The sequence below is a fragment of the Ovis canadensis genome, chromosome X, assembly GCF_042477335.2.
Source record: "Ovis canadensis isolate MfBH-ARS-UI-01 breed Bighorn chromosome X, ARS-UI_OviCan_v2, whole genome shotgun sequence".
NCBI classification, from domain to species: Eukaryota; Metazoa; Chordata; class Mammalia; order Artiodactyla; family Bovidae; genus Ovis; species Ovis canadensis.
Window position 1 is genome coordinate 103,909,330 of NC_091727.1, and position 24,030 is coordinate 103,933,359.

At 44.1% G+C, this 24,030-nt stretch overlaps 1 protein-coding gene across 3 annotated transcripts in view; it reads left to right on the plus strand.

The window, feature by feature from the left end:
* Nucleotides 1-21,467, plus strand: part of HS6ST2 (heparan sulfate 6-O-sulfotransferase 2) — a 369,757-nt gene extending 348,290 nt beyond the window's left edge. For all 3 annotated transcript variants that reach the window (XM_070290725.1, XM_070290723.1, XM_070290724.1), the window contains one exon: nucleotides 18,335-21,467. In XM_070290725.1, coding sequence (XP_070146826.1) covers nucleotides 18,335-19,232 — 898 coding nt within the window. In that variant the 3' untranslated portion in view covers nucleotides 19,233-21,467. The remainder of the gene's footprint in view (nucleotides 1-18,334) is intronic.
* Nucleotides 21,468-24,030: the final 2,563 nt, after the last annotated feature.

The window sequence follows — 24,030 nt, forward strand, 5'->3', positions numbered from 1 at the left end:
AACCGTCACCAAATGGCCTCATTTTAAATTCCTGTGCTTTCTTTGAGCAGAAGAGATCAGGCATCTGATTGGGGACTATTGAAGCAGCCTTTCACTGGCATGTAGTAGTCAGTTACCTACAGGATGTGATTTCCGTACTCTACCAGCTGCTGCTGCCGGAAGTGAAGAGGGCACAGCATGACTACTCAGGGAATGCCCCCTCCAGAATGGAAATCCTTCTGGTGGTGCCAAGTACATGACACCTTGACGAATGGAGTTTCTTTTAGCACTTTCTTTCCAGATCTAAGGTTTCCAGCAGCCTAAGCCAGGAGAGTCCAGCAGGAAAAGGCAAGAGGAAGAGGGATGGGGATGATGAAGACTGGAGGGCAGCAACTTCTAGCCACCGTGAAGAACAAAGTAAATTCTAGCTAAGGGTGGGATTTCAGGCCTTAGTGCAGTAATGTTTGAGAGGAAGGGGACTTCTTCATCCCGTTTTTTTTTTTTCTCTTTGTATTTCTTTTTTTTAAATTTAAATTTATTTATTTTAATTGGAGGCTAAATACTTCTTCATTCTTTCAGCTGGTATTGTGTGTGCAACAGTCTCTCCTGGCTAGGAAATGCCAACATGGGGCCTGAGGAGTGGCAGCAAGCCAGAGGCAGGTTAGTGTTTGGAATAAGAGGCCTATGTGGCTTGAGGAATAATGCACTTGGAGCTGATGCACAGAGAGGTGGAAGAAGGCAAAAAAGGATTTCGAGGCCAATTCCAAGGCTTGATGGGAGATGTTCCATCAAGTGATCCACCAATCTGCATCCCATAAGATGCTGGGCCCAGTGCTGACAGACAGCAGAAATGCCACGTAGTCTTTTTTTTAATCTTAAATAATACTGTACATACAGTATTTTATTACCAGGGTTTTTGTTTGTTTGTTTTTGCCACACTGCTTAGCTTGCAGGATCTTAATTCCCCAGCCACAGCAGTGAAAGCACCAAGTCCTAACCACTGGACCACCAGGAAATTTCCCCAAGTGGTCTTAACCTTTAAGGAATATGCAGCCTGGTTGGAAACACAAAACAAGAGAAACAGACTGTCCAGACATCCATTAGGGGCTTATTATGCAATAGAGAATGGTGGGGAAAACAGATAATTGGGAGTTAGGGTACTTGGGTTCTACACCCACTGCTGATGGGTTGTGTATCCTTGGGTAAGACACTTCTTTTGTTTGAATTTCAAACTTCATCTGTAAAATGGTAGTTCTATACTTTGTCCTGTGTGAGGAATGAATGATATAAGAGCAATGAGTCATCCATCATTTCATATGAAACTTCTGTTATTGACCAGCCTTCCCTTCTTCTCTCCCTCCTTCTCTTCCCCCCTCTTTCCCTTTATCCTTCCTTCTCCCAGGGTATCAGTGGACTTTTTTTAGATGACCTTTCTGAAAAAGTATTGTGGGAAGGGAGATGTCATTTAGAGTAACCATCTGGGGCCTTCAGTCCAACTTACTGTGGGTCATTATCTCTGAGAATTAACCTCAATTCCAGGGAGAAAAGCCAAGCCCAGGGGGGTGGGAAGGGGAAGCTCTGTCAGCGGCTCCTGCAGCATGTAAATGAATCTGACTCCCCACTGACATGTCTTTCTAGCGTATGATTAATGGACGATAGATTCTGAGGATGTTGCTCCCTCAAGCATTTGCCTTCAGTTGGAAAATCAGAGTCAGACATCTTTCTTAGTCTGAGCGTTGACTTTTAGTCCTTCTTTTATGTCTTTCAAATCTTGTGGTGGAGGATAAGTGAGCTTCTACCAAACAGAGGGGCAGCCTTTTCCTGAAGCTGGTTCCTGTTGTCAGTCACCTTGAGCGTGATATTCTGAAACTTGAGGAAGGAGTCAGAGACTTGGTTTCGGGTCAGAGCTCTGCCACAGACGAATCATGTGACCTGGGGCAAGTCCCTATCACTCATCTCTGGTCTTTGGTGTTCTTGTTGGTAAACTGATTGGACCAGATGACCTCTGAGGGGCCGGCCTGCCCTGCTACTCTGCAAAATATGGATCTGTTACCTTCATCTGTGGGTATTCCCATCAGTCCCTGTCACAAGGGCTTTGCTTTCAGCAGGCAGGTGGGCTTACACACATGAAATGTGGTTTTCAGCCATCTGGAGAATATGTGTGGAGGGGGCTACAGAGCACTACCCAGGCTCCCCACTCTGTGAGAAGAGAGCCCTACCTCCTCTCAAAAAACTAAGGCCCCAACTGGCCCCATATGGTGCTTGGGAAGTGCCATTTAAAAGAGTTTCTAGGAAATTCCATGGCAGTCCAGTGGTTAGGACTCTGTACTTTCACTGCCATGGCCCAGGTTCAGTCCCTGGTCAGAGAACTAAGATCGTACAAGCTGCGTTGCAAGGCCAAAAATAAATAAATAAATAATGAGGACTTCTACATTGTCAAAGATTGTAGGATACTTGTCCCTTCGCCAACCAAAACGGAACCAGGAATTCTATTTCACAACATTATCACTGTCTGATTTCACACACTGTAAGTTTTCCCACTCAGGCACATGTCAGATAAGTACAAAAAATCTCTTTTCTCCAGGACTCAGCTCATCCTAATGTGCTACTCAGTTGTAACTTGGAGGAGCGCTTGGCCCCTGGCTCCCCAGCACTACACCACTCCCTTTTTGCCTTAGAGAGGAAATGCAATGGTCCAGAGTCTCTTATCTATATCATGAAATATGACCCTTTGATGCATAGTACCTCTAGAGCTCTTGTGAGCTTTTAACACTCCAGAAACTTCAAAATCAGTCCTTCTGTTCCAGCACGATCTTTGTGTCTCTGGTGCCCCTTCTTGTACTCACTCCAACATGCCATGGGATTCTTTCTTGAGTTAGAGAGGTTGGTGGGGGATTCAGTTCAGTCCAGTCTCTCAGTCATGTCCAACTCTTTGCAACCCCACAAACGGCAGCAAGCCAGGCCTCCCTGTCCATCACCAACTCCCGGAGTCCACCCAAACCCATGTCCATTGAGTCGGTGATGCCATCCAACCATATCTTCCTCTGTCATCCCCTTCTCCTCCTGCCCTCAATCGTTCCCAGCATCAGGGTCTTTTCAAATGAGTCAGCTCTTCGCATCAGATGGCCAAAGTATTGGAGTTTTAGCTTTAAAATCAGTCCTTCCAATGTACACCCAGGACTGATCTCCTTTAGGATGGACTGGTTGGATCTCCTGGCAATCCAAGGGACTCTCAGGAGTCTTCTCTAACACCACAGTTCAAAAGCATCAATTCTTCAGTGCTCAGCTTTCTTTATAGTCCAACTCTCACATCCATACATGACTACTGGGAAAACAATAGCCTTGACTAGACGGACCTTTGTTGACAAAGTAATGTCTCTGCTTTGTAATATGCTGTCTAGGTTGGTCATAACTGTCCTTCCAAGGAGTAAGTGTTTTTTAATTTCATGGCTGCAGTCACCATCTGCAGTGATTTTGTAGCACCCAAAAATAAAGTCTGCCACTGTTTCTACTGTTTCGCGTCTATTTCCCATGAAGAGATGGGACCAGATGACATGATCTAGTTTTCTGAATGTTGAGCTTTAAGCCAACTTTTTCACTCTCCTCTTTCACTTTCATCAAGAGGCTCTTTACTTCTTTACTTTCTGCCATAAGAGTGGTGTCATCTGCATATCTGAGGTTATTGATATTTCTCTCAGCAATCTTGATTCCAGCTTGTGCTTCTTCCAGCCCAGCGTTTCTCATGATGTACTCTGCATAGAAGTTAAATAAGCAGGGTGACAATATACAGGTTTGACGTACTCCTTTTCCAACTTGGAACCAGTCTGTTGTTCCTTGTCTAATTCTAACTGTTGCTTCCTGACCTGCATACAGGTTTCTCAAGAGGTAGGTCAGGTGGTCTGGTATTCCCATCTCTTTCAGAATTTTCTGCAATTTATTGTGATCCATGCAGTCAAAGGCTTTGGCGTAGTCAAAAAGCAGAAATAGATCTTTTTCTGGAACTCTCTTGCTTTTGTGATGATCCAGCAGATGTTGGCAGTTTGATCTCTGGTTCCTCTGCCTTTTCTAAAACCAGCTTGAACATCCAGAAGTTCATAGTTCATGTACTGATGAAGCCTGGCTTGGAGAATTTTGAGCATTACTTTACTAGCATGTGAGATGTGTGCAATTGTGTGGTAGTTTGAGTATTCTTTGGCATTGCCCTTCTTTGGGATTGGAATGAAAACTAACCTTTTCCAGTCCTGTGGCCACTGCTGAGTTTTCCAAATTTGCTGACATATTGAGTGCAGCACTTTCACAGCATCATCTTTTAGGATTTGAAGTAGTTCAACTGGAATTCCATCACCTCCACTATCTTTGTTCGTAGTGATGCTTCCTCAGGCCCACTTGACTTCACATTCCAGGATGTCTGGCTCTAGCTGAGTGATCACACCATTGTGATTATCTGGGTTGTGAAGATCTTTTTTGTACAGTTCTTCTGTGTATTCTTGTCACCTCTTCTTTATATCTTCTGCTCCTGTTAGGTCCCTACCATTTCTGTCCTTTATTGAGCCCATCTTTTGCATGAAATGTTCCCTTGGTATCTCTAATTTTCTTGAAGAGATCTCTAGTCTTTGCCGTTCTATTGTCTTCCTCTATTTCTTTGCATTGATCACTGAGGAAGGCTTTCTTATCTCTCCTTGCTATTCTTTGGAACTCTTCATTCAGATGGTTATATCTATCCTTTTCTCCTTTGCTTTTCACTTCTCTTTTCACAGCTATTTGTAAAGCCTCCTCAGACAGCCATTTTGCCTTTTTGCATTTCTTTTTCTTGGGGGCAGTGTTGATCCCTGTCTCCTGTACAATGTCACGAACCTCCGTCCATAGTTCATCAGGCACTCTGTCTATCAGATCTAGTCCCTTAAATCTATTTCTCACTTCCACTGTATAATCATAAGGGATTTGATTTAGGTCATATCTGAATGGTCTAGTGGTTTTCCCCACTTTCTTCAATTTAAGTCTGAATTTGGCAATAAGGAGTTCATGATCTGAGCCACAGTCACCTCCCAGTCTTGTTTTTGCTGACTGTATAGAGCTTCTCCATCTTTGGCTGCAAAGAATATAATCAATCTGATTTCAATGTTGGCCATCTGGTGATGTCCATGTGTAGAGTCTTCTCTTGTGTTGTTGGAAGAGTGTGTTTGCTATGACCAGTGTGTTCTCTTGGCAGAATTCTACTAGCCTTTGCCCTGCTTTATTCTGTACTCCAAGGCCAAATTTGCCTGTTACTCCAGGTGTTTCTTGACTTCCTACTTTTACATTCCAGTCCCCTATAATGAAAAGAACATCTTTTGGGGGTATTAGTTCTAAAAGGTCTTGTAGGTCTTCATAGAACCGTTCAACTTTAGCTTCTTCAGCATTACTGGTTGGAGCATAGACTTAGATTACCGTGCTATTGAATGGCTTGCCTTGGACATGAACAGAGTCGGGGGTTAGCGAGTTATTTTTCCATTTTCCATGTTATCATTGTGGGGAAACCAGGCTGTGCCTGGTGCTATATCCAGTGCTCATTTCCACACACATACAGCCCAGCTGTGTTATCCAGTAATTGTGACTTTTGCAACCTGAATACCTGCAGGGAAAAAAAAAAAAAAGCTCCCCGGGGGAATGAAGGCACGACTCAGCCAGCCCTGGAAATTCTGAATGGCTCCCATTCTTCACAGTATAAATGGTAAAGGAGGTCTGTTTCCCCCACAAAAACCAGGGTTTGCACTTTGTCTCTCTCAGCACCTAACAACAATATTAGAGCTCATTAAAATCAACCCAGGACTCGAGAAGGGGCAGCCTTCATGGGGGGGAAAAACTTTTCCCTTGTGCTGTTCTGGAAAATACCACAATGCTGAGAGCAGACATTTATCTCGACTAGTTTTCCTCTAACGATTTCCCCCTCACGCACCCAAGGTGCCTGCCTCCTAGACAGCACATGGCCAGCGGCCCAGCTGAACCAGTGCAGTTGCCTGCAGCCTGCTCAGAAGAACCTTAAATGCTATTTATTGACTGCCTGCCATCTGCAGAAGGCCTGTTACTTGGTTTCCTGTCTTTGGGGGAGTCCCTGAAGAAAGGATCTCGTGGGCCTCCAGATTTCCCCTCTCTGGTTTCCTCATCTGTGTAATGGGAGGTGGGGGCGAGAATGGTAGTCCGCTACACCCCACCCTTGGCCCCCACTTCTGCTATGCTCAACTCCCCTCCCTAAGACTCTATCAGGGGCCCACAAAAACCTCAGAAGCAGTCATTCCTTTCACATCCTGGCATATCCAACTCCCTCCTCCTGAGACTTCCTACTCGGGCCAGGGCCCTTGTGCCCTTGGCCTGTAGCTCCTCAGGCTGTGTTCAGTGCCCAGGCCTAAGTAGGGGTGTATGACTCAGTGAGAACACACAGCTGCAGGCTCAGACATGCTTGGCCAAAGACCAAATAGGGCACCATCAGCCAGGGCACTGGGCAAGCATTTGAGCTCAGGAATCACACAGACCCGACAGACAGTCACTAGCTAGCTTTGTGATTTTTAGGAAGGTTGAATAACATCTTTTAGCTGAATACCCATGTCTGTAGAGCAACAACAGTAACAATAATAGGAACTAACATTTGTTAACTGCTGGGTTCCAAGCTCAGTTCCAAGAACTTTATATATATATATATATATAACAGTCATGTTTTCTTCATTGAGACCCACGACAAGAGATACCAAGGATGCTTATCTGGAGAGCAAGACCTTAACCATGGTGGTCCCAGTGGCAGCACTTAGACATTTCCTCCAGCTTCCTTCTGTCTGTCTCCTGGGGGGTGAAGTTTACCCCTTTTCACCTCTGCCCGCTCTCTTCGGAGAAAAGAAGAAAACCAACTCCTCTCTCTGGCTGCCCCAGATGCCACCTCTTGGGGGATGACAATTTGCCAGAAGATGCCACATGGAAATACTCCAGAAGCTGAGAAGTACCATGTGGAGAGGGGGGAAGTCTCTGGAAGGGAAGGCAGGAAGCATGAGTTGATTAATCAGTGGCAGAACTAGTCTCTATGGGACATGGATGGATTGTGTCCTTCAAGAGGCCCCTCATCTCCACACTGGAAGGGGCTTTCTCTAAAAGTTCTTTCCACCTCAGAACCACACTGAGTACTGATGATCTGAGACTCACGGAGTAACTTTAGAACACACAAAATTTCAGGGGGCAGGGTAAACAGCAAAACTTATCACACTGCCAAGCAGTTGAGTGGACTCTGGGTGAAGGCTGGTAACTACGGGTCATAAAGCTTGGAATTTCACATCTTGTTAAAAATCTCAGCTTTCTCACTGTTTACAGAAGTCCTTAGATTTATGTACTTTGGAGCCTACTGGGCTTTGGGAAGGAGAGGAACTAGATTTCCTTTAAAAAGAAGTAAACATCACCAGGACTGTGGTGATGAGTTCTGTGTGAAGTCCTGTGAAGAGTTTCACGTTGGGTTCAAATTTACAGACTTTAGAAATCTTCTTTTCTTCCCTTTCACCAAATAAGAAACCATCATTTTCCTGCCTTGTAAAAGACAGGAAAGAAGAATGGCATTGGAAAACATCTTTCTTTTTAAGGAAAATCTATTTGTGCTTTGTTGAATGTTTCCCCACAGTACACACAGGCTAACTTTTAGTTAACCGGGGGGGTGGGGGGGGCGTCAGTAAGGTATTACTTTTCACACACAGAACTGCTCCTTCCTTCGGGTGAGGTGTGAAAAACAACAGAAAACCCCTTGCCAGGAGAACTGGATGGCTTATTTGGAGGGGTGCGAGATCTTCAGCGTTTCCTAAATTAGCTTTGTGTCCAGGAGATACTTTTCCTGGAGTGCTTGTGTACTGCTGCTGCTAAGTCGCTTCAGTCGTGTCCGACTCTGTGCAACCCCATAGATGGTAGCCCACTACTCTTAAGTCAAGCAATTCAAGGAGCCAGTGACAGTCTTGGCTGTCTTATAGATCAGTGGGCTCCCAAGGATGGGTCCTGTTTCCCACCTCTCTTGCATTGCCCAGCATCAGTTCATCACAGCATCAGCTTAAAGGGGGGAAAGGAGAGACATTCAGCATCCAGTGTGGTGAAGACAATCAAGTGATTGGAAGAAATCCACTTTATGTGACTATAAAGGCTCACATTTCTCACTAGACCAAACATGACTGCTAAGCCACAAGAATGGTTTGACAAATGCACCAAAGACAGCACATCTAAATGAGCATCCAGCCACTTCAAAGTCATCCCCTCTTCAAGTCCCACACTTCTTACGTGAGTCTGCTGCCACGGCTGCTCATAGCGTTTAAGGAACTCCTCTTTGGGGACCGCTGGTATATGAGTCACTCAAGAAAAACAGTTAAAATGGCAATCCTAGGGCTTGGGGGATCCAATCCCATCGGAAGGGATTGCCTTTGAATCAATTAACTATACCTGTGTTTTATCTACGCTCACATATTAATGTTGTTTGATCTGTAAGCCATCCTCCTTGCCTTGACCTAGTCATTTACATGCAGTGGGAGGTTCCGTGCAGTTGGTTTCAACATCATCAACCAAGGAAGGAGACCAGACCTTCAGCATTAATGACTCAATGTCATGTAGAGCCCCACTCTGAAGTCTACTTAGGATCACCAGCCACAGTTCTTATTTCTGTACCACTAATCATTACTCCAAGAACAAGATGTGCAAAAGCTGAACTTTAAAATACAGAACTAAGCTACAGGTATAACAAAATGTTCAGTCCTATTGATTTGGGCTAAGAATTTGTTTCCTTTCTTAAATTAACTTTTTATTGATTGCTCCTGTGACCTTAACTTGTACAATTTTAGTGGTCTCCTTCCATTAAAAAAATGGCTTTTATATTTATTTCCCCTTTAAGTGATGTAAGAAACTTATTGTGGCCTTTCGTGAACCAGCAGCCTTAAAGGAAAGTTAAACGTTTACAGCATAATCTTCATAACTTTGCTCAGGCCAAGTTCTCTGGGCTTTCCCTGGACAGCAGTGGGCTTCCTTAGGCTTGTTTTGTCATGCTTTTGTCTCTTGGGGTCACTTATCCACACTCTGGGGACCCCCGGGATCTCTGAGGGACTTTTGATTTCTGAAGCCACATGCCTAGGACAGTGGTTCTCAAGCACACACGTGCATCAGAATTTCCCACACAGTGTCCGACTCTTTGAGTGGAATTCTCCAGGACAAAATACTGGAGTGGGTAGCCTTTCCCTCCTCCAGGGGATCTTCCTGACCCAGGGATCGAACTCAAGTCTCCCACATTGCAGGCGGATTCTTTACCAGCTGAGCCACAAGGGAAGCCCAAGAACACTGGAGTGGGTAGCCTATCACTTTTCCAGTGGATCTTCCCAACCCAGGGAACCGAACCAGGGTCTCCTGCATTGCAGGTGGATTCTTTACCAATTGAGCTATCAGGGAAGCCCAGGAAGCTAACAGGGAATTTCCCAGAGAGCTTGTTAAAACAGATCGCCGGGCTCCAGCCCCTGCATTTCTGCTTCAGTGGTTTGACCCAAGAATGTGCATTTCTGACAATTTATGAAATGATGCTGATGCTGCTGATTCTGGGCCATGATGTGAGAACCACATCCTTAGCTTGTTCATAAAAGTCCTGGGTTTGTGTCCCAGTGATAGGATGGGGAGAATACATGTTCTACAGTCAAAGAGAAACTGATTCATATCTGAGCAATCCTATTTAATTGATGCTGAAGCTGAAGCTTCAATACTTTGGCCACCTGATGCAAAGAGCTGACTCATTAGAAAAGACCCTGATGCTGGGAAAGATTGAGGGCAGGACGAGAAGGAGGTGACAGAAGATGAGATGGTTGGATGTCATCACTCACTCAATGGACATGAGTTTGAGCAAACTCCAGGAGATAGTGAAGGACAGGGAAGCCTGGTGTGTTGCCGTCCATGGGGTCACAAAGAGTCAGACATGACTGAACAAGAACAGCAACGCAACTTGTGGCAAGGCACTGGGTCAAATCACATTCTCTGTTAGTCTCAGCTTCTTCATCATTAGAATGGGAATAACAGTACTGGACTCATAGTATTGTTGTAAGTTGATGTGTAAGTTACTGTGTAAGTGTGAAAGTGTTAGTCCTCAGTCATGTCCAACTTTTTGCAACCCCTGGACTGTACCCCACCGGGCTCCTCTGTCCATGGGATTCTCCAAGTAAGAATACCAGAATGGGTTGCCATGTCCTCCTCCAGGGGATCTTCCTGACCCAGGGATCAAACCTGGGCCTCCTGCATTGCAGGCAGATTCTTTACTATCTGAACCACAGGTTTAAGTGCCAGACACCAATGCCCTCAGCTCCTTGCTATGCAACTAGTTGGCATAAGGAAATGCCCTCTCTTTGCAGCCAAAAGCCTCCCCTTTTTAAGGATTACTGGTCTGTTCTAGGCATGCTTTATTATACCATCCTAGGTAATCAACAGACACAAAGACAGGAACTACTAAAAATACATGCCTTCAGCCCAGGAATATTCCTTGCAGTTAGATTGATTCCCGAGAACCACTGGCCATTTGTGACTTGTGGGCAAATCTTTGCTGTCGAGGCCTTGAATTCTTTACCTCTAAAGTGAAGACATTGATTTAGATGATTTGCCATCTCAAAAGTTTCTTCTTGCTCTGCCAAGTCTCAAAATCTGTGACTTAGAACTTGGGTACTTATTTCAGCATAGTCTGTTTCAGTGAACATGAAAACTGTATGGTTCTCATTTTACCCATTTCAGTTCAGTCGCTTAGTCATGCCTGACTCTTTGGCACCCCATGGACTGCAGCATGCCAGGCCTCCCTGTCCATCACTACCTCTTGGAGTCTACTCAAACTCATGTCCATTGAGTCGGTGATGCCATCCAACCATCTCTTCCTCTGTCGTCCCCTTCTCCTCCCACCTTCAATCTTTCCCAGCATCAGGGTCTTTTCCAATGAGTCAATTCTTCACATCAGGTGGCCAAAGTATTGGAGTTTCAGCCTCAGCACCAGTCTTTCCAGTGAATATTCAGGACTGATCTCCTTTAGGATGGACTGGTGGGATCTCCTTGCAGTCCAAGGGATTCTTAAGAGTCTTCTCCAACACCACAGTTCAAAAACATCAATTCTTCAGTGCTCAGCTTTCTTTATAGTCCAACTCTCACATGCATACATGACTACTGGAAAAAACATAGCCTTGACTAGACGGACCTTTGTTGACAAAGTAATGTCTCTGCTTTTTGATATGCTGTCTAGGTTGGTCATAACTTTCCTTCCAAGGAGCAAGCGTCTTTTAATTTCATGGCTGCAATCACCATCTGCAGTGATTTGGGATCCCCCCAAAATAAAGTCTGTCACTGTATCTATTTACATACTCTTAATGTCTTTAAACTTCCCACCCTTCTTTAAAATTGGACTACTACACAGAAAGTCAGGGACAAGTGCTAAATGTAACTAGATCCCCTTCATAGCTAGAGCCCCTTAAAATGTTCCTGCACAGGTGTAAAATGGTAGTTCTGTTATTTAATACTGACATCTAGTGGCTTTTCTGTATCAAAGACAGCGATAGGCATTTCCTGTGAGCTCACCATAAGCTCTGCTGTTTCTGCTGCAGACATCCAATTAACAGTCTTTTACTAATCACTTATTTTATGTCAAACATTATTCCAGGCCCCAGGGGGCTTATGTTAATAAATGCTACATGGTCCCTACTCTTCTAGAGCTCATAGTCCAATGGGGGAAGCAGACAAATCACTAGACAATCACAGCCCATCGTGCTGAATGTTACAATGGGAGAATAACAGCACAGTTGAAACAGAGGAATACCAGGATAGGTAACTCTGCCCCGGAAGGTCAAAGAAAGGTTCATGGAGGAGGCAGTCTTTGAGTTTAGTCTTGGAGGTTTCCAGGTGGTCTACAAAAGACAGATTGGAGCCATTCCAAACAGTAGGGACTCCATATACAAAGGGAAAGGACCTGTAGGATCTTTGCCTGGAACCAATGTAGAACATTAAAACTACTTTTGCATACTTGGAGCATAGAATATAGAGCAGGGGTTGTCAGCCTTGGCACTGCTGATAATTAGCCACTAGCCTGCATTGTAGGATGTTTAGAAGCATTCCTAGACTCAACTCAGTAGATGTCGGTAGCACCTACTCCCCAGTTGTGGCAACCAAAATGTTTCCAGGTATTTCCAGATGTCCTAGGGTCAGGGAATGGAAGTGGGGAGGGTTCGAATTACTCATGGTTGAGAAAGACTTGTGTCGAGGGAGCTTCATAGAGATCAGACTGAAGAGAAAGAAAGGTGGTTGTCAGGTGCCAGCCACAAGGCTGTGGGTCACATGTAGAGAGCTTGCACTTCATGTCACAACTGCTAGGGAGCCATTAAGAGGTCTTAACTAGGGAGTGGTAGGTCAGATGTGTGTCATAGGAGAGTGTGGACTGGATGTCAGTCCGGGGCCAGGGAGGTGGGCCAGGATGCTGATACAGTGGTCAGATAGAAAAGTGATGAGGGCCTGACCCCAGGCAATGGTAGAAAGGATGGATTTGGGAGCTAACAAGAACTAGAGACTGTTACACAGAGTGAACTGAGTTCAGAAAGAGAAAGACAAATGTCATATATTAACCCATATATGTGGAATCTAGGAAACTGGCATAGATGAAGTTATTTGCAAAGCAGAACTAGAGACACAGATGTAGAGAACAAATGTATGGGTACCAAGCGGGGAAGGGCAGGTGGGATGAACTGGGAGATTGGGATTGGCAGACATATACTACCATGTATAAAACAGACAACTAAAAAGAACCTACTATATAGCACAGGGAACTCTACTCAGTGCTCTGTAATGAGCTAAATGGGAAAGAAATTTAAAAGGGGGGGGTATGTGTATGCATATAGCTGATTCACTTTACTGTACAGCAGAAACTAACAACGTTGTAAAGCAACTACACTCTAATAAAAGTGGTTTTTTAAAAAAAAAAAAAGAACTAGAATCAGCAGGACTCGGGGAAAATTCAGACATTGAAGGTAAGCGAGAGAGAGGAGTCAAAGATGGCCCCCGGGTTTCTTGCCTGGAACACTTTCTTTGGTTGCTGTTATTTCCACATTTATTTACCAATGACAAGCAAAAGTTGGCCTGGACTTGCAGAGGACGGCAAATGTTTCACTATGTCCTGCCTGTCAAGGCACCGTGGTCGCATAAGGCACCAAACAAGGGTCTTTAAATCAACATGGGTAACTGAGGGGGAGTCACGACTCCAAAGATGTGACACCTGGTCACCCTAATGAAGTGACATGTTTGGTCACAAGATATTTCTGTCCAATCCCTACTAACTGAAATAGGCTGAGTGTGATTTTTCTGTGGCCAAGATTGGCTCACTTGTTTAAAATTAAATCACAGCATTCAGCAGCACCCTTTGGGTTTATCAACCTGAAGGGGAGATTTCCAGCAACTACCAGAGACCTGCTCTCGCCTGCATCTTGTTCTGTTTTGATCAATGCTTGGATGCAGGCATTGCCAGAAGACAAGAAGAAGATATGGTGAAGATATCAGGGGATATAATCAAAATCCAGATGCGTTTTGACAGCCTTAGACTTCCTCTACCAAGAAGAAATTAAACGGGGCCACAGACAAACTGCATCTGTTCAGGACAAAGTAGAGTGGGTTTTCAAATGACCTGCGTGTGAAACAGTGAAAGAAGGTAGTTGATGGTGTGTCAGCGGTGTGCTACATCTGCCAAAAGGGCTGATGTGATATGAGGCCACATTAAGAGAAACGGTGTCGAGAATGAGGGTGGTGATAGGCTGCCCTACTTGTTCCTTGTCAGACTGTGCCTAGAGGGCACATTCCAATCAACGCGAATATGTTCAGAGGCAAACAAAAGCATAGTGAGGGGACCTGAAGCAGTGGAGAGAATAGTTGAAAACTATATTTAACATACAGAAGAGAAGCCACGGGGTTTCTGAAATGCTGTCTTCCGATACCTGAAGCCACACATGTGAAATTAACAAATGCTCTCTAAGTCAGTCCTCAAGGTCTGCAGCTGACAACTCCACATGTTAAGCCCAGATCACTCTTTGAGGCTCTATCTGTCCATTCAGTCAGACCTGGGAGGCCCCCTTACCCCTCCTCCTCCCTCTCCCCTACATTCATTTTGTCCCTAAGTCTTGTTACTTCAACCCTGCCTCCAAATGCCTCCCTAGTCTGCCCTTTTCTTCTGTCTCATTTTCTACAGTAACGTCAACTCACTTCCCCAGTTCCACCACACACCATACACAGCGATCTTTCTGAAACACAGGCTCCATCGTGTCACTCCCCTGCCTAAAACCCTCTAAAGGCCTCTCTGTTGCCTTCATAAATCTAAATTCTTTTTTTTTTCTTTTTTCTGGCTGTACCTAACAACTTGAGGGATCTTAGTTCCCTGACCAGGAATTGAACCCGGGCCCTAGGCAGTGAAAGTGCTGAGTCCTAACCACTGGACTGCCAGGAAATCCCAGAAGTCTCAATTCTTTAATGTGGCATCTGAGGCCTTCCACGACCCTGTCCATGGCTGCCTCTCCACCCTCCATTCCTGCCACTGGCCAGTAACTCCCAGTAAGAGGTTTCTTGTGTTCTTCCTCTGTACACAACAGGCTAGTTTTATGCCTTTGCTCCTTCTGACCTTTCTGTGTCATACTCCATTTCACTCTTCTTGCCTCATCTAATTCTTCCTTGTTTTTGAAAATAAAGCTACAGAAACCCTTCTATTATTAGGCTTGGCTGAGAATCGCTGCAAGGTGCTTTCATGGTGCCTTGTGCCTGCTCCAGTCATTAATAGCGCGTGAGATAGGGATGCTCCCCTCTGGGCCCTCTGACGTATCTGTGGGCATCTCCAGGCCCTCTTCCTGAATCAACCCTGAATATTCACTGGAAGGAGGGATGCTGAAGCTCCAATACTTTGGCCACAAAGACTAATCCAAGTGTGTCACTGGTCTTCATTAATTTCTTTTTTTTCCCAAATAATCAGACTAATTGCCATGAAGCTGTGGCCTCAGGCCTAGCATGAAGGCTTAAGAGTTGATGCAAAGAGTTGATTCATTAGAAAAGACCCCGATGCTGGGAAAGATTGAAGGCAGGAGTAGAAGGGGAAGACAGAGGACGAGATGGTTGGATGGCATCACCAACTCAATGCACATGAGTTTGAGCAAGCTCCAGGAGATGGTGAGGGACAGGGAAGCCTAGCGTGCCACAGTCCACGGGGTCGCAAAGAGTCGGACATGACTTAGCAACTGAACACCAATAATCAGGCCCTTTTCCAGTGCCAGTCACACCGATGCTTGAGCAAACAAGCACAGGAAGAGTGCCACCTATGCTTCAGTGCTCCTTTGGCTCTCCACTCACTGTGCCATTGGCTTGGGCTTTCACGCCCTCGGTTGCTCTGGGTGTGGTGGGGTCTTCTCTGACATTTCCCTGACAACCCCTCACTTAGAATAATGAGCATCCTCAATCCTTAGCCCTGTGAAACCTTCCAGGTGTTATCTGCACCTGCCTCTCCACCTCCAACACACTATGCCATTTGGGAGGCCACTGGACATTCCTGGAGACCCACCTTTGGCTGATCTTCCTTTTCGCCCAAGGATCATTTTCTGAGCAGCATCAAGTGTTTCTAATTGAGGCAGTCTGGCACCCTGGATCTATTTTCCTTGGAAGAAGAGGGCTACTGGCAATCCCTGACTCTCCAGAGCTATTGGCATCTGAGTGAATGGTAGCTGTCATTACCAGCATATGGATATGCACACGTGTAGACGCCTTTAATTTCTCTGCTGCTGTGATAATCCCACAGTGCAGAGACCCTGAGGCTGCTCACCTTGGACGGCCCTCCTTTCATACAGGCACTAGGAGAGACCTTCAGTTTGGAGGAGGGACACACCCATAACATGAAAGACTCTGTCAATATCCGCCTTTGCATTCCTGGTCTGCCTCCTCTCTCTCTCCACGTGGGGATGGTGCTTACTGGTTTAGACACTAACCCTGGTGGTTATGATCTATCTGCTCTGAAGGACAAGGGAGAGTTTTTAGGGAGCAGAGCCACAGGCATGCACAAGGGGTGCACTCTAGAATTTACCAGAAGATGTCACTGTTGGCTTAAATCAGTAAAACAAATGTGGGCTGGAGGACTGTCAGCTGAGCATGAAGGTGACTCCATCATGGGGCTTTTAAACACCCATTTATAATGCATGCCTGGAAAAGCTGGTTGAAAGACTAATCCAAGTGTGTCACTGGTCTTCATAAATTTCTTTTTTTTTCCAAATAATCAGACTAATTGCCATGAAGCTGTGGCCTCAGGCCTAGCATGAAGGCTTAATAAATCTGTACCAAAGGAGTGAATGAGTGAATACCACAGCAAGGAATAGAAGTTTGGAGGCCATGGGAACAGCAGTCACCTTTGTTGGTCAAGGCTACTGGGGAAGAAAAGCTGCTAGTTGTTAGCAGTGGGTCTTTACAGGAATGAATTTGGCCACAGCCAGGCAAAGTGAGGCCAGTCAATGTGGGTTTGCCACCCCTCCAGCCTCACTCCAGGATGCTTCTTTTCTGTCCCATGCTTGTTTACTCCACGATATCATAGAAGGTGATATTTTTAATTTTTTATGTTTTTTTCCAGTCACTTAGATTGTCCAGAGTTTTTTAATATGATGAGGCATGACCTTCCCAGTTCCCAACTCTCTCCTTCTTCCCTGGGATAGTTCATTAAAGAAGTAATTAAAGGAGTTACTGGGATTCTGCTTTTTGTCTGGTACAACATTGAAAAGGACAAGATGAGAGTTAAAGAAGAATATGTAGAGTTCTTGTTGCAGAAAACCTACTCTAAACAGAAATACAAACAAAAAATTATGATTCAGTATCAAAAATATTTTAGCAAAGGTTAACTGTGAAAGTGTCACTGAAGAAGAGATGATGACTGGCAGCAGGAGTGAGATAAAGTTTCTCAGAGGAGAGGTCATACTTGGACTGGAAATTGCAGGATGCCTAGAATTTTCCAGTTAAAGAAGGAAGGTTATGCCATGCAGAGGGAACACCATGAATAGAAGAGAAGCACACAGGATAGATCCCAGGGTGCTTGAATTGCTCAGAGGTCAAGACTTGGGAGGAATGTTTGCTCAGAGGACATCAGCCAGCAGACCTAGCCAGTTGGGTGCTCCTCACTCCTGGGTGCAGAGGCAGCATCCCTCAGGTGGAAAAGAATAAACTTCAGAAAAGCTACAAGCCATTCCCCAGGTTTCCTTTAAGAAATTAATGTTAATATTCAGTGTTTAATGTCATCTTCCTTCCACAACAGGCCCATCCATGACCTCATCCTTCATCCACTGAACCTGAGTGGAAGCTCATTTCTTAATTAAAGTACAGCTGCAAAGGTTTTTTTTCCCTTGATCACATCATAAGCCAGGATGCTTCTGCTGTGTGTGTGTGTGTGTGTGAGTGCACCTGCTCTATATGGGTGTGTGTGGGTGTGCAGTTTAAATGTTTACTAGTCTGCTATGTGAGCAAAGAACTCTTATCAGTTTGCAGCTTTAAAGTGAAGACAGTAACCCAGCAAAGCCTCCATATATGCTGACATCTCGGTGTCCTTTCAGTGGGTAAAGAAAAAGGGCATTTTGGAACTAATAGAGTTAACTTGCCTCTGCTGGGAATATTAGCACGTGAGTGAAGGCAGATACCGAGGTAGTAACTTATATATATGCCATTGGCAGCTACCATGTCTATTTCAGTCAGTAACTAACCACAATGTTTATTTCTGGAGGCTCGGGCTGCACTGCCTATCTTCACATTCCACTGCCATCACGTAGGAGCCATGATGTTATGACAGCAGCCAGAATCAAAAGCATCATATCAGACACTCTTTCAACAAGGTTTTGTTAATAAGATATCCTGATTAGACTAGCTATTAGAAGAATGCTTTTGTGTATTTAGTGAGAAAGATTAGAACTTGAGTACTTGTAACCTCTTATCACTTCTGTAAAATCATTCCTTTCCATCGAGTCTCCATTTCATGATCAGTTATGGGAGTTTGGGAGTGGGGAGAAGGAAATAAATGAGGTCATTGGGAGGACTTTGTCACTAGCCGGAGAGAGAGAAACAGAGGGGGAAGGAGGAAGGGGGAGTGACCTTTCCACCCGATGTATATGCTTTGAAAAGGAGCTCTCTGGACAGGCTAGCGGGCCTCATAGAGGGAACAATAAATAGCACAGTCCACAGGACAGCTACCACCAGATTGCCGTCATTTTACTTTGGCCTCCCTTCCCGACCAGTGAACATCACGTATGCCCTGCACCTTCCCTGACTCCACCTATGTCAGCTGCAGCCCTGACCGCCGGCCTCTGTGCTTTGTCCACAGGAACTTCCACTACATCACCATCCTCCGCGACCCAGTGTCCCGGTACCTGAGTGAGTGGAGGCATGTCCAGAGAGGGGCAACGTGGAAAGCGTCCCTCCACGTCTGCGACGGCAGGCCCCCAACCTCTGAAGAGCTGCCCAGCTGCTACACTGGAGACGACTGGTCGGGCTGCCCCCTGAAAGAGTTCATGGACTGTCCCTATAACCTAGCCAACAACCGCCAGGTGCGCATGCTCTCCGACCTCACACTCGTTGGCTGCTACAACCTGTCAGTCATGCCCGAAAAGCAGAGGAACAAGGTCCTCCTGGAAAGTGCCAAATCGAATCTGAAGCACATGGCATTCTTCGGCCTCACTGAGTTTCAGCGGAAGACCCAGTATCTGTTTGAGAAAACCTTCAACATGAACTTTATTTCTCCCTTTACCCAGTATAACACCACTAGGGCCTCTAGCGTAGAAATCAATGAGGAACTCCAAAAACGTATTGAGGGACTGAATTTTCTGGATATGGAGTTGTACAGCTATGCCAAAGATCTCTTTTTGCAAAGGTATCAGTTTATGAGGCAGAAGGAGCATCAGGAAGCTAGACGGAAGCGTCAGGAACAACGCAAATTTCTGAAGGGAAGGTTCCTTCAGACCCATTACCAGACCCAGAGTCAGGGCCAGAACCCGAATCCGAGTCAGAATCCGAGTCTGACCCCAAACCTGAATGCTAGTCAGAGTGGGACTCAGAATCTGTTTCAGAATCTGATTCAGAATCTGACTCAGAGCTCGGGTCAGAATCCAAGTCCAAAGGAGAACCAGGAAAGCCAGAAGCAGAATCCAGGCCAAGAGCAGAGCGATGGCAATACCAGCAATGGCACCCATGACTATATAGGCAGCGTAGAGAAATGGCGCTAAGTGGCTCCCAAAGGCTTTCACACACTTCTCCCAAAGCGCCAGTCAAAATAGGGCAAATCCTCAAACATGAGAGCGTCCAAACACATCCTGCTTCCTAAAGTTTGGAAGTTGAAAAAAGTTAAGATGTCGCCTTTACAGTTGCCTTTCAATTCAGTGTTCTACTGTGCGTGGGTAAAACAAATTTCAATATGTAATTAAATTGCCTTTTTTTTTTGGTTTGTTGGAGTATTTATAAAATCCAAAAGCCAAACCAGACTCACCAGAAATTGCTGTTTAGATATGTTAAGAAGTTCTTAAATTAGTCATAGGGACAAAATGGAAACACAAAATGTGACCATTTAACTTATGCCTAAGAAATGGACTTTACATTATTCATGATACACTGTCGAAACCCAATCTTGGAAGCAAACATTTTTTCCAGGGGTAAGCATGAATATAACATAAAACAAACTAAACACGAAACTTCATTTTCTTCTGATTATAACCAAAAATCTATTTAAATAAAATAAGAACTGATGGTAGAGTTTACCAAATTGTACAAAATGGAAAACTTCTATCCCAAACATGAGTAGTTTTATGTAAAAATATTGGCTTTTGAGTAGAAAGGGACTCATCTTGTTATTTGAGATGTTTAAAATTTTAAACTTTTTCTACCTTCTGCTATTTAAAGGTTTTAAACAGGGTGTATCTCATATTAAACCAAACACTTTTTCCAAATGGAGTACCAATGTAAAGATCTAATTTCCAGACGATTTCTGGGCACTGTAATTTCAACAATTCTGGAATCTTTTTGGCGCTGCTTCTCATTCATTTTAAAGCTTCTCCGAGTTGTGCTCATTCCAAACTAACCCGTTTTAGAATCTTTCTTCATCATCTAAATGGTGTGTTGCTGAATTTATTGTGATATATAATCCTGGATTAAAGTCAGGACTTTCTTTCTATAGAATTGTCTTATCAATGTTTGTGTAGTGAGATCCTTATCAAGAAACTCTTGAACAGGATAGCGTGTCTTAAAATATTGCTGAAGTTAGTATTCTGTTCTTGATCAGATAGAATTGAACCTGAATGTGAATGAATTGTTATTTACTTTTTGTACATTTTTATTGTAATGTTTCCAATTGGGCTGGCTCTTTCTAGCCCATTAGTTCTTTTTCATGTTGACAGAGTGTAGACAAGTACAAGAGAAAAACAAGGTTGGAATAAGCACTAAGATAGCCAACGTTATTCAGTAACACCAAAAGCTTTACCTCGATACTTTGGGTGAGCCGTGTACCAGCTTTAGTTTTGAGAAAACAAAAGGCAAAAGTATTCTGCAGTGAGATTAAACATCAGAAGCATATGGGTTGAAGAAAGTGATTTGGTATTGGAAGTCCGTGCAAAAACACTTTCAGGGTATCAAGTATGAATTGCATGGGCCAAAAAGAAGTATATAACCCACTGTGCTAGCAAACATCCTGATTCTGGGCAGCTTCCATATTACGGGTTTTGCTATCCTTTCATAAGGACTTACACTAAGCCTCTGGCTGTAAATCAGAAAGGCGACTGCAAGTGGCATTTATGTTTTCATGAGGGACATGCTTAGAAATGTGACCGTAAAGTCACATCTTGTACAATCTGCTCATTTGCATGATCTAGTTTCATCTGTAATAATAAGGCCACAAACTGGACAAGAAGCTGAGTGCTTGAGTTAAAAAATGTTTTTGACTCTGCGCTTGTATCAGTAGATCGAAGTTTTGTTTTGCCTGACAGTATCGCAGTCCTGGGAATCTGAGAACTGGAAAACTGAAAGGAAAAAAAATTTCAAAATCCAAAATACCTTAAAGTCAAACTGTTTTAGAGTGAAACTATTTTGTGTACTTTGTGTTTTTAAACTAATGATTCTGTAGCTCACTCTGGTATTTCAGTTTCGTTTTGTTTTAATGGATGATGTTTGCTATTAAAGCTGATAGGTAATGTTGGAAAGCAGGATGAAGCCCGAGCCAGTGGAAAAGCTTGTTACAGAAAAAAATATTTTGTGTTATTGCTGTGGTGTGCATGGTTTGCAGAGATTAAGTGCATTTTCTCTGTCTATACTGATTTATTGTATATAGGGGATGTTATAAATATACATTTTGGTCATCATCATGTAAATCCCATGACTTCAAATGTAAACATCTGTCCAATGATGTAGCTTTACAAACCATTTACTGATTTTGTGTAATTTAACAATAGATATAAAATAAAGTTTAAATTACAGATGCTGAGTTATTTTGTGATTTCAAAGTTTGCAGCCACTAGACAGACATCATGACACCACAGAGAGAATTCTCTTTTCTCAAGGAGTTTCTTATTTTCCTCTTGGCCACCAGATATGGAGATGAGATGAGCCACTCCAATGTAGCATGTGCCAATGACCTTAACCTTGGGTGCTTCCCTCTGAGGGTCCAGAGTGTGTTCTCTTTTGAATAAAACAAAGTTATCCATGAAAGACAAAGTTGGGTATGTGTTTTAGTGAGCTCTGGTTGCTATACCAAAATACCATAAACTGGGTGGCTTGTCAACAATGGAAACTTACTTTCTACAGTTCTGGAAGCCAAAAGTCTGAGATCAGGTGCCCAGTATGGTTGGGTTCTGATGAGGGCTCTCTTCCCAGTTTCAGAAGCCTGTCTTCTTGCTGTGTCCTCATATCACAGGAAGTAGCTAGCTAATTCTCTAGGTTTTTCTTATAAGGGCACTAGTCCCATTCATGAGGGCTCCCATGGATCACCTCCCAAAGGCCACACCTCCTAATACCATCACAGTGGGATTAGAGTTTCAACACATGAATTTGGTGGGGACATTCCATCCCTTATGCTATGCAAATGAAATATGTGAGTGTTTTAATTTAAAATTATTCGATGAAATACTTGCACATTTAAGAGTATGTGGGAAAGAAAAATAATACTTTTTACTATCCCCTCTTTCTGGAATATAGTTTAAAGGTGAGCATTAAAGTATTGGCTTTGAAAATTATGAAGACATGTCTTCTAATTATATTCAATGTACATTTTTTTAAATTGTGGTTATGACTATGGGTGGGGATGATTTGTTCTTGTCTTTTTCAAAAGAGAATTTAGATGCCAGATCATGGGATTAGAGGGAAGAAAGCTACAGAAGTTGAGGAGTTTAACTATACTCAGCCTACCAACTATTACATACTTACAAAACTCTGCCCATCAAGTGTTCACTGAGCAATAATTGGGTGGTCACAGTTCCTGATTGCCAGAGAGCCCCATGATCTCCTCTTGGGAGGAACTGTGAACAGGAATATAGAGCTCAAGTATTAGCTGCTCAGTAGTGTCTGACTCTTCAACCCCATGGACTGTGGCCCTCTAGACTCAAGAACTTGAAATATTTAGGAAATAAAGATGATTTCTCTTTACCCTCCAGGAGGATATTCTTGGAGAGTACTTGCTGAAATGGGGAAAACATTGCAAACCTGCACTCTGCTTCTGGGCACAGAGACTGTGGAAAGGAGCTACTGAGGCAGCCCAGAGAGGAGCTCTAATGAAGAAATAACCAACCAGTTTCTAAGGACTTCGGATTCTCAATAGGAGTTATAGCAAAGTAAAACCAAGGCTGTCTTTGAGAGGTGGGAGATCTAAAGAACTGTTACACTGGCACAGATGCTTTTGTTTCATGGGGTGGGGAATTGGAAGTGAAAAGAACTCTGAAAGACTCACAGGCCAGGCTTTAGACAGTCGTACTCTCCCCATGCCTGAGACACAGAAGAGACCAACAGACTCGGCTAGGCTGGTGATCTGCAACTCCAAGCTTTATTGTCCTGTTCTGAGGACTGCTTTTTTTCTTGTCTTTACTAGGAATCAAAACAAGCAAATAGTCAAAGCCCAGGCTGGGGGGGGGGGCAGGTTGTAAAGAGTCTAACAAGATACAGTGTGTGCTGACTCCAAATATAATCCCGTGGGATTGTGGAATAGGGCAATCCTAATGTCTCAAATAGCCAGAGTGAGATGAGCTGATGGTCTAAAAACACCAGAGGAACTTGATCAAGACCTCAAAAATTCCAAAGTAAATTTATAACACATCAATCAGAGCTTCAGAACGAGGGCTTCCCTGGTGGCTCAGATGGTAAAGAATCTGCCTGCAATGCAGGAGACCCGGGTTCAATTCCTGGGTCGGGAAGATCCCCTGGAGAAGGGAATGGCAACTTACTCCAGTATTCTCATCTGGAGAATTCCGTGGACAGAGGAGCCTGGTGGGCTACAGTCCATGGGATCGCAGAGACGGACCCGACTGAGCGACTAACACTTAGAACTGCAGGAGAAACCTGTCTTGAGAAAAGCAAATCAGCTATTTCTCAGTGTAAATAACACTGTTCTGAGCAGCTAGACCAGAGGTCCAAAAAATGTCAGACCTGGGGCCAAGTCTCTCCACCTGCTTTTGTAAATAAGAGTGTATTGGAACATGGCCATGCCATATTTTTGCATGTTTCTTCTGCCTACTCTCACAACCCCAGAGGCAGGAACAGCTGAAACACTGATGGCCCCAAAATCTACAATATTTATTTTCTTGCCCTTGAGAGAAAAAATTGGTCTAGACAGCCAATCCAAATTTCCCAAAGAGTAAAATCTCAGCAGAGTCTGTAATGATTCCAGGGTCAGAAAAGATAGAAGACATACTTCTATCAACATACTTTCCAATCAACAACACCACACTAATATTTATGGGGTGTGTGCTTAGTTGTGCCCAACTCTTTGCAACCCCATCGACTGTAGCCCACCAGGCTCCTCTTTCCATGGGGATTCTCCAGGCAAGAATA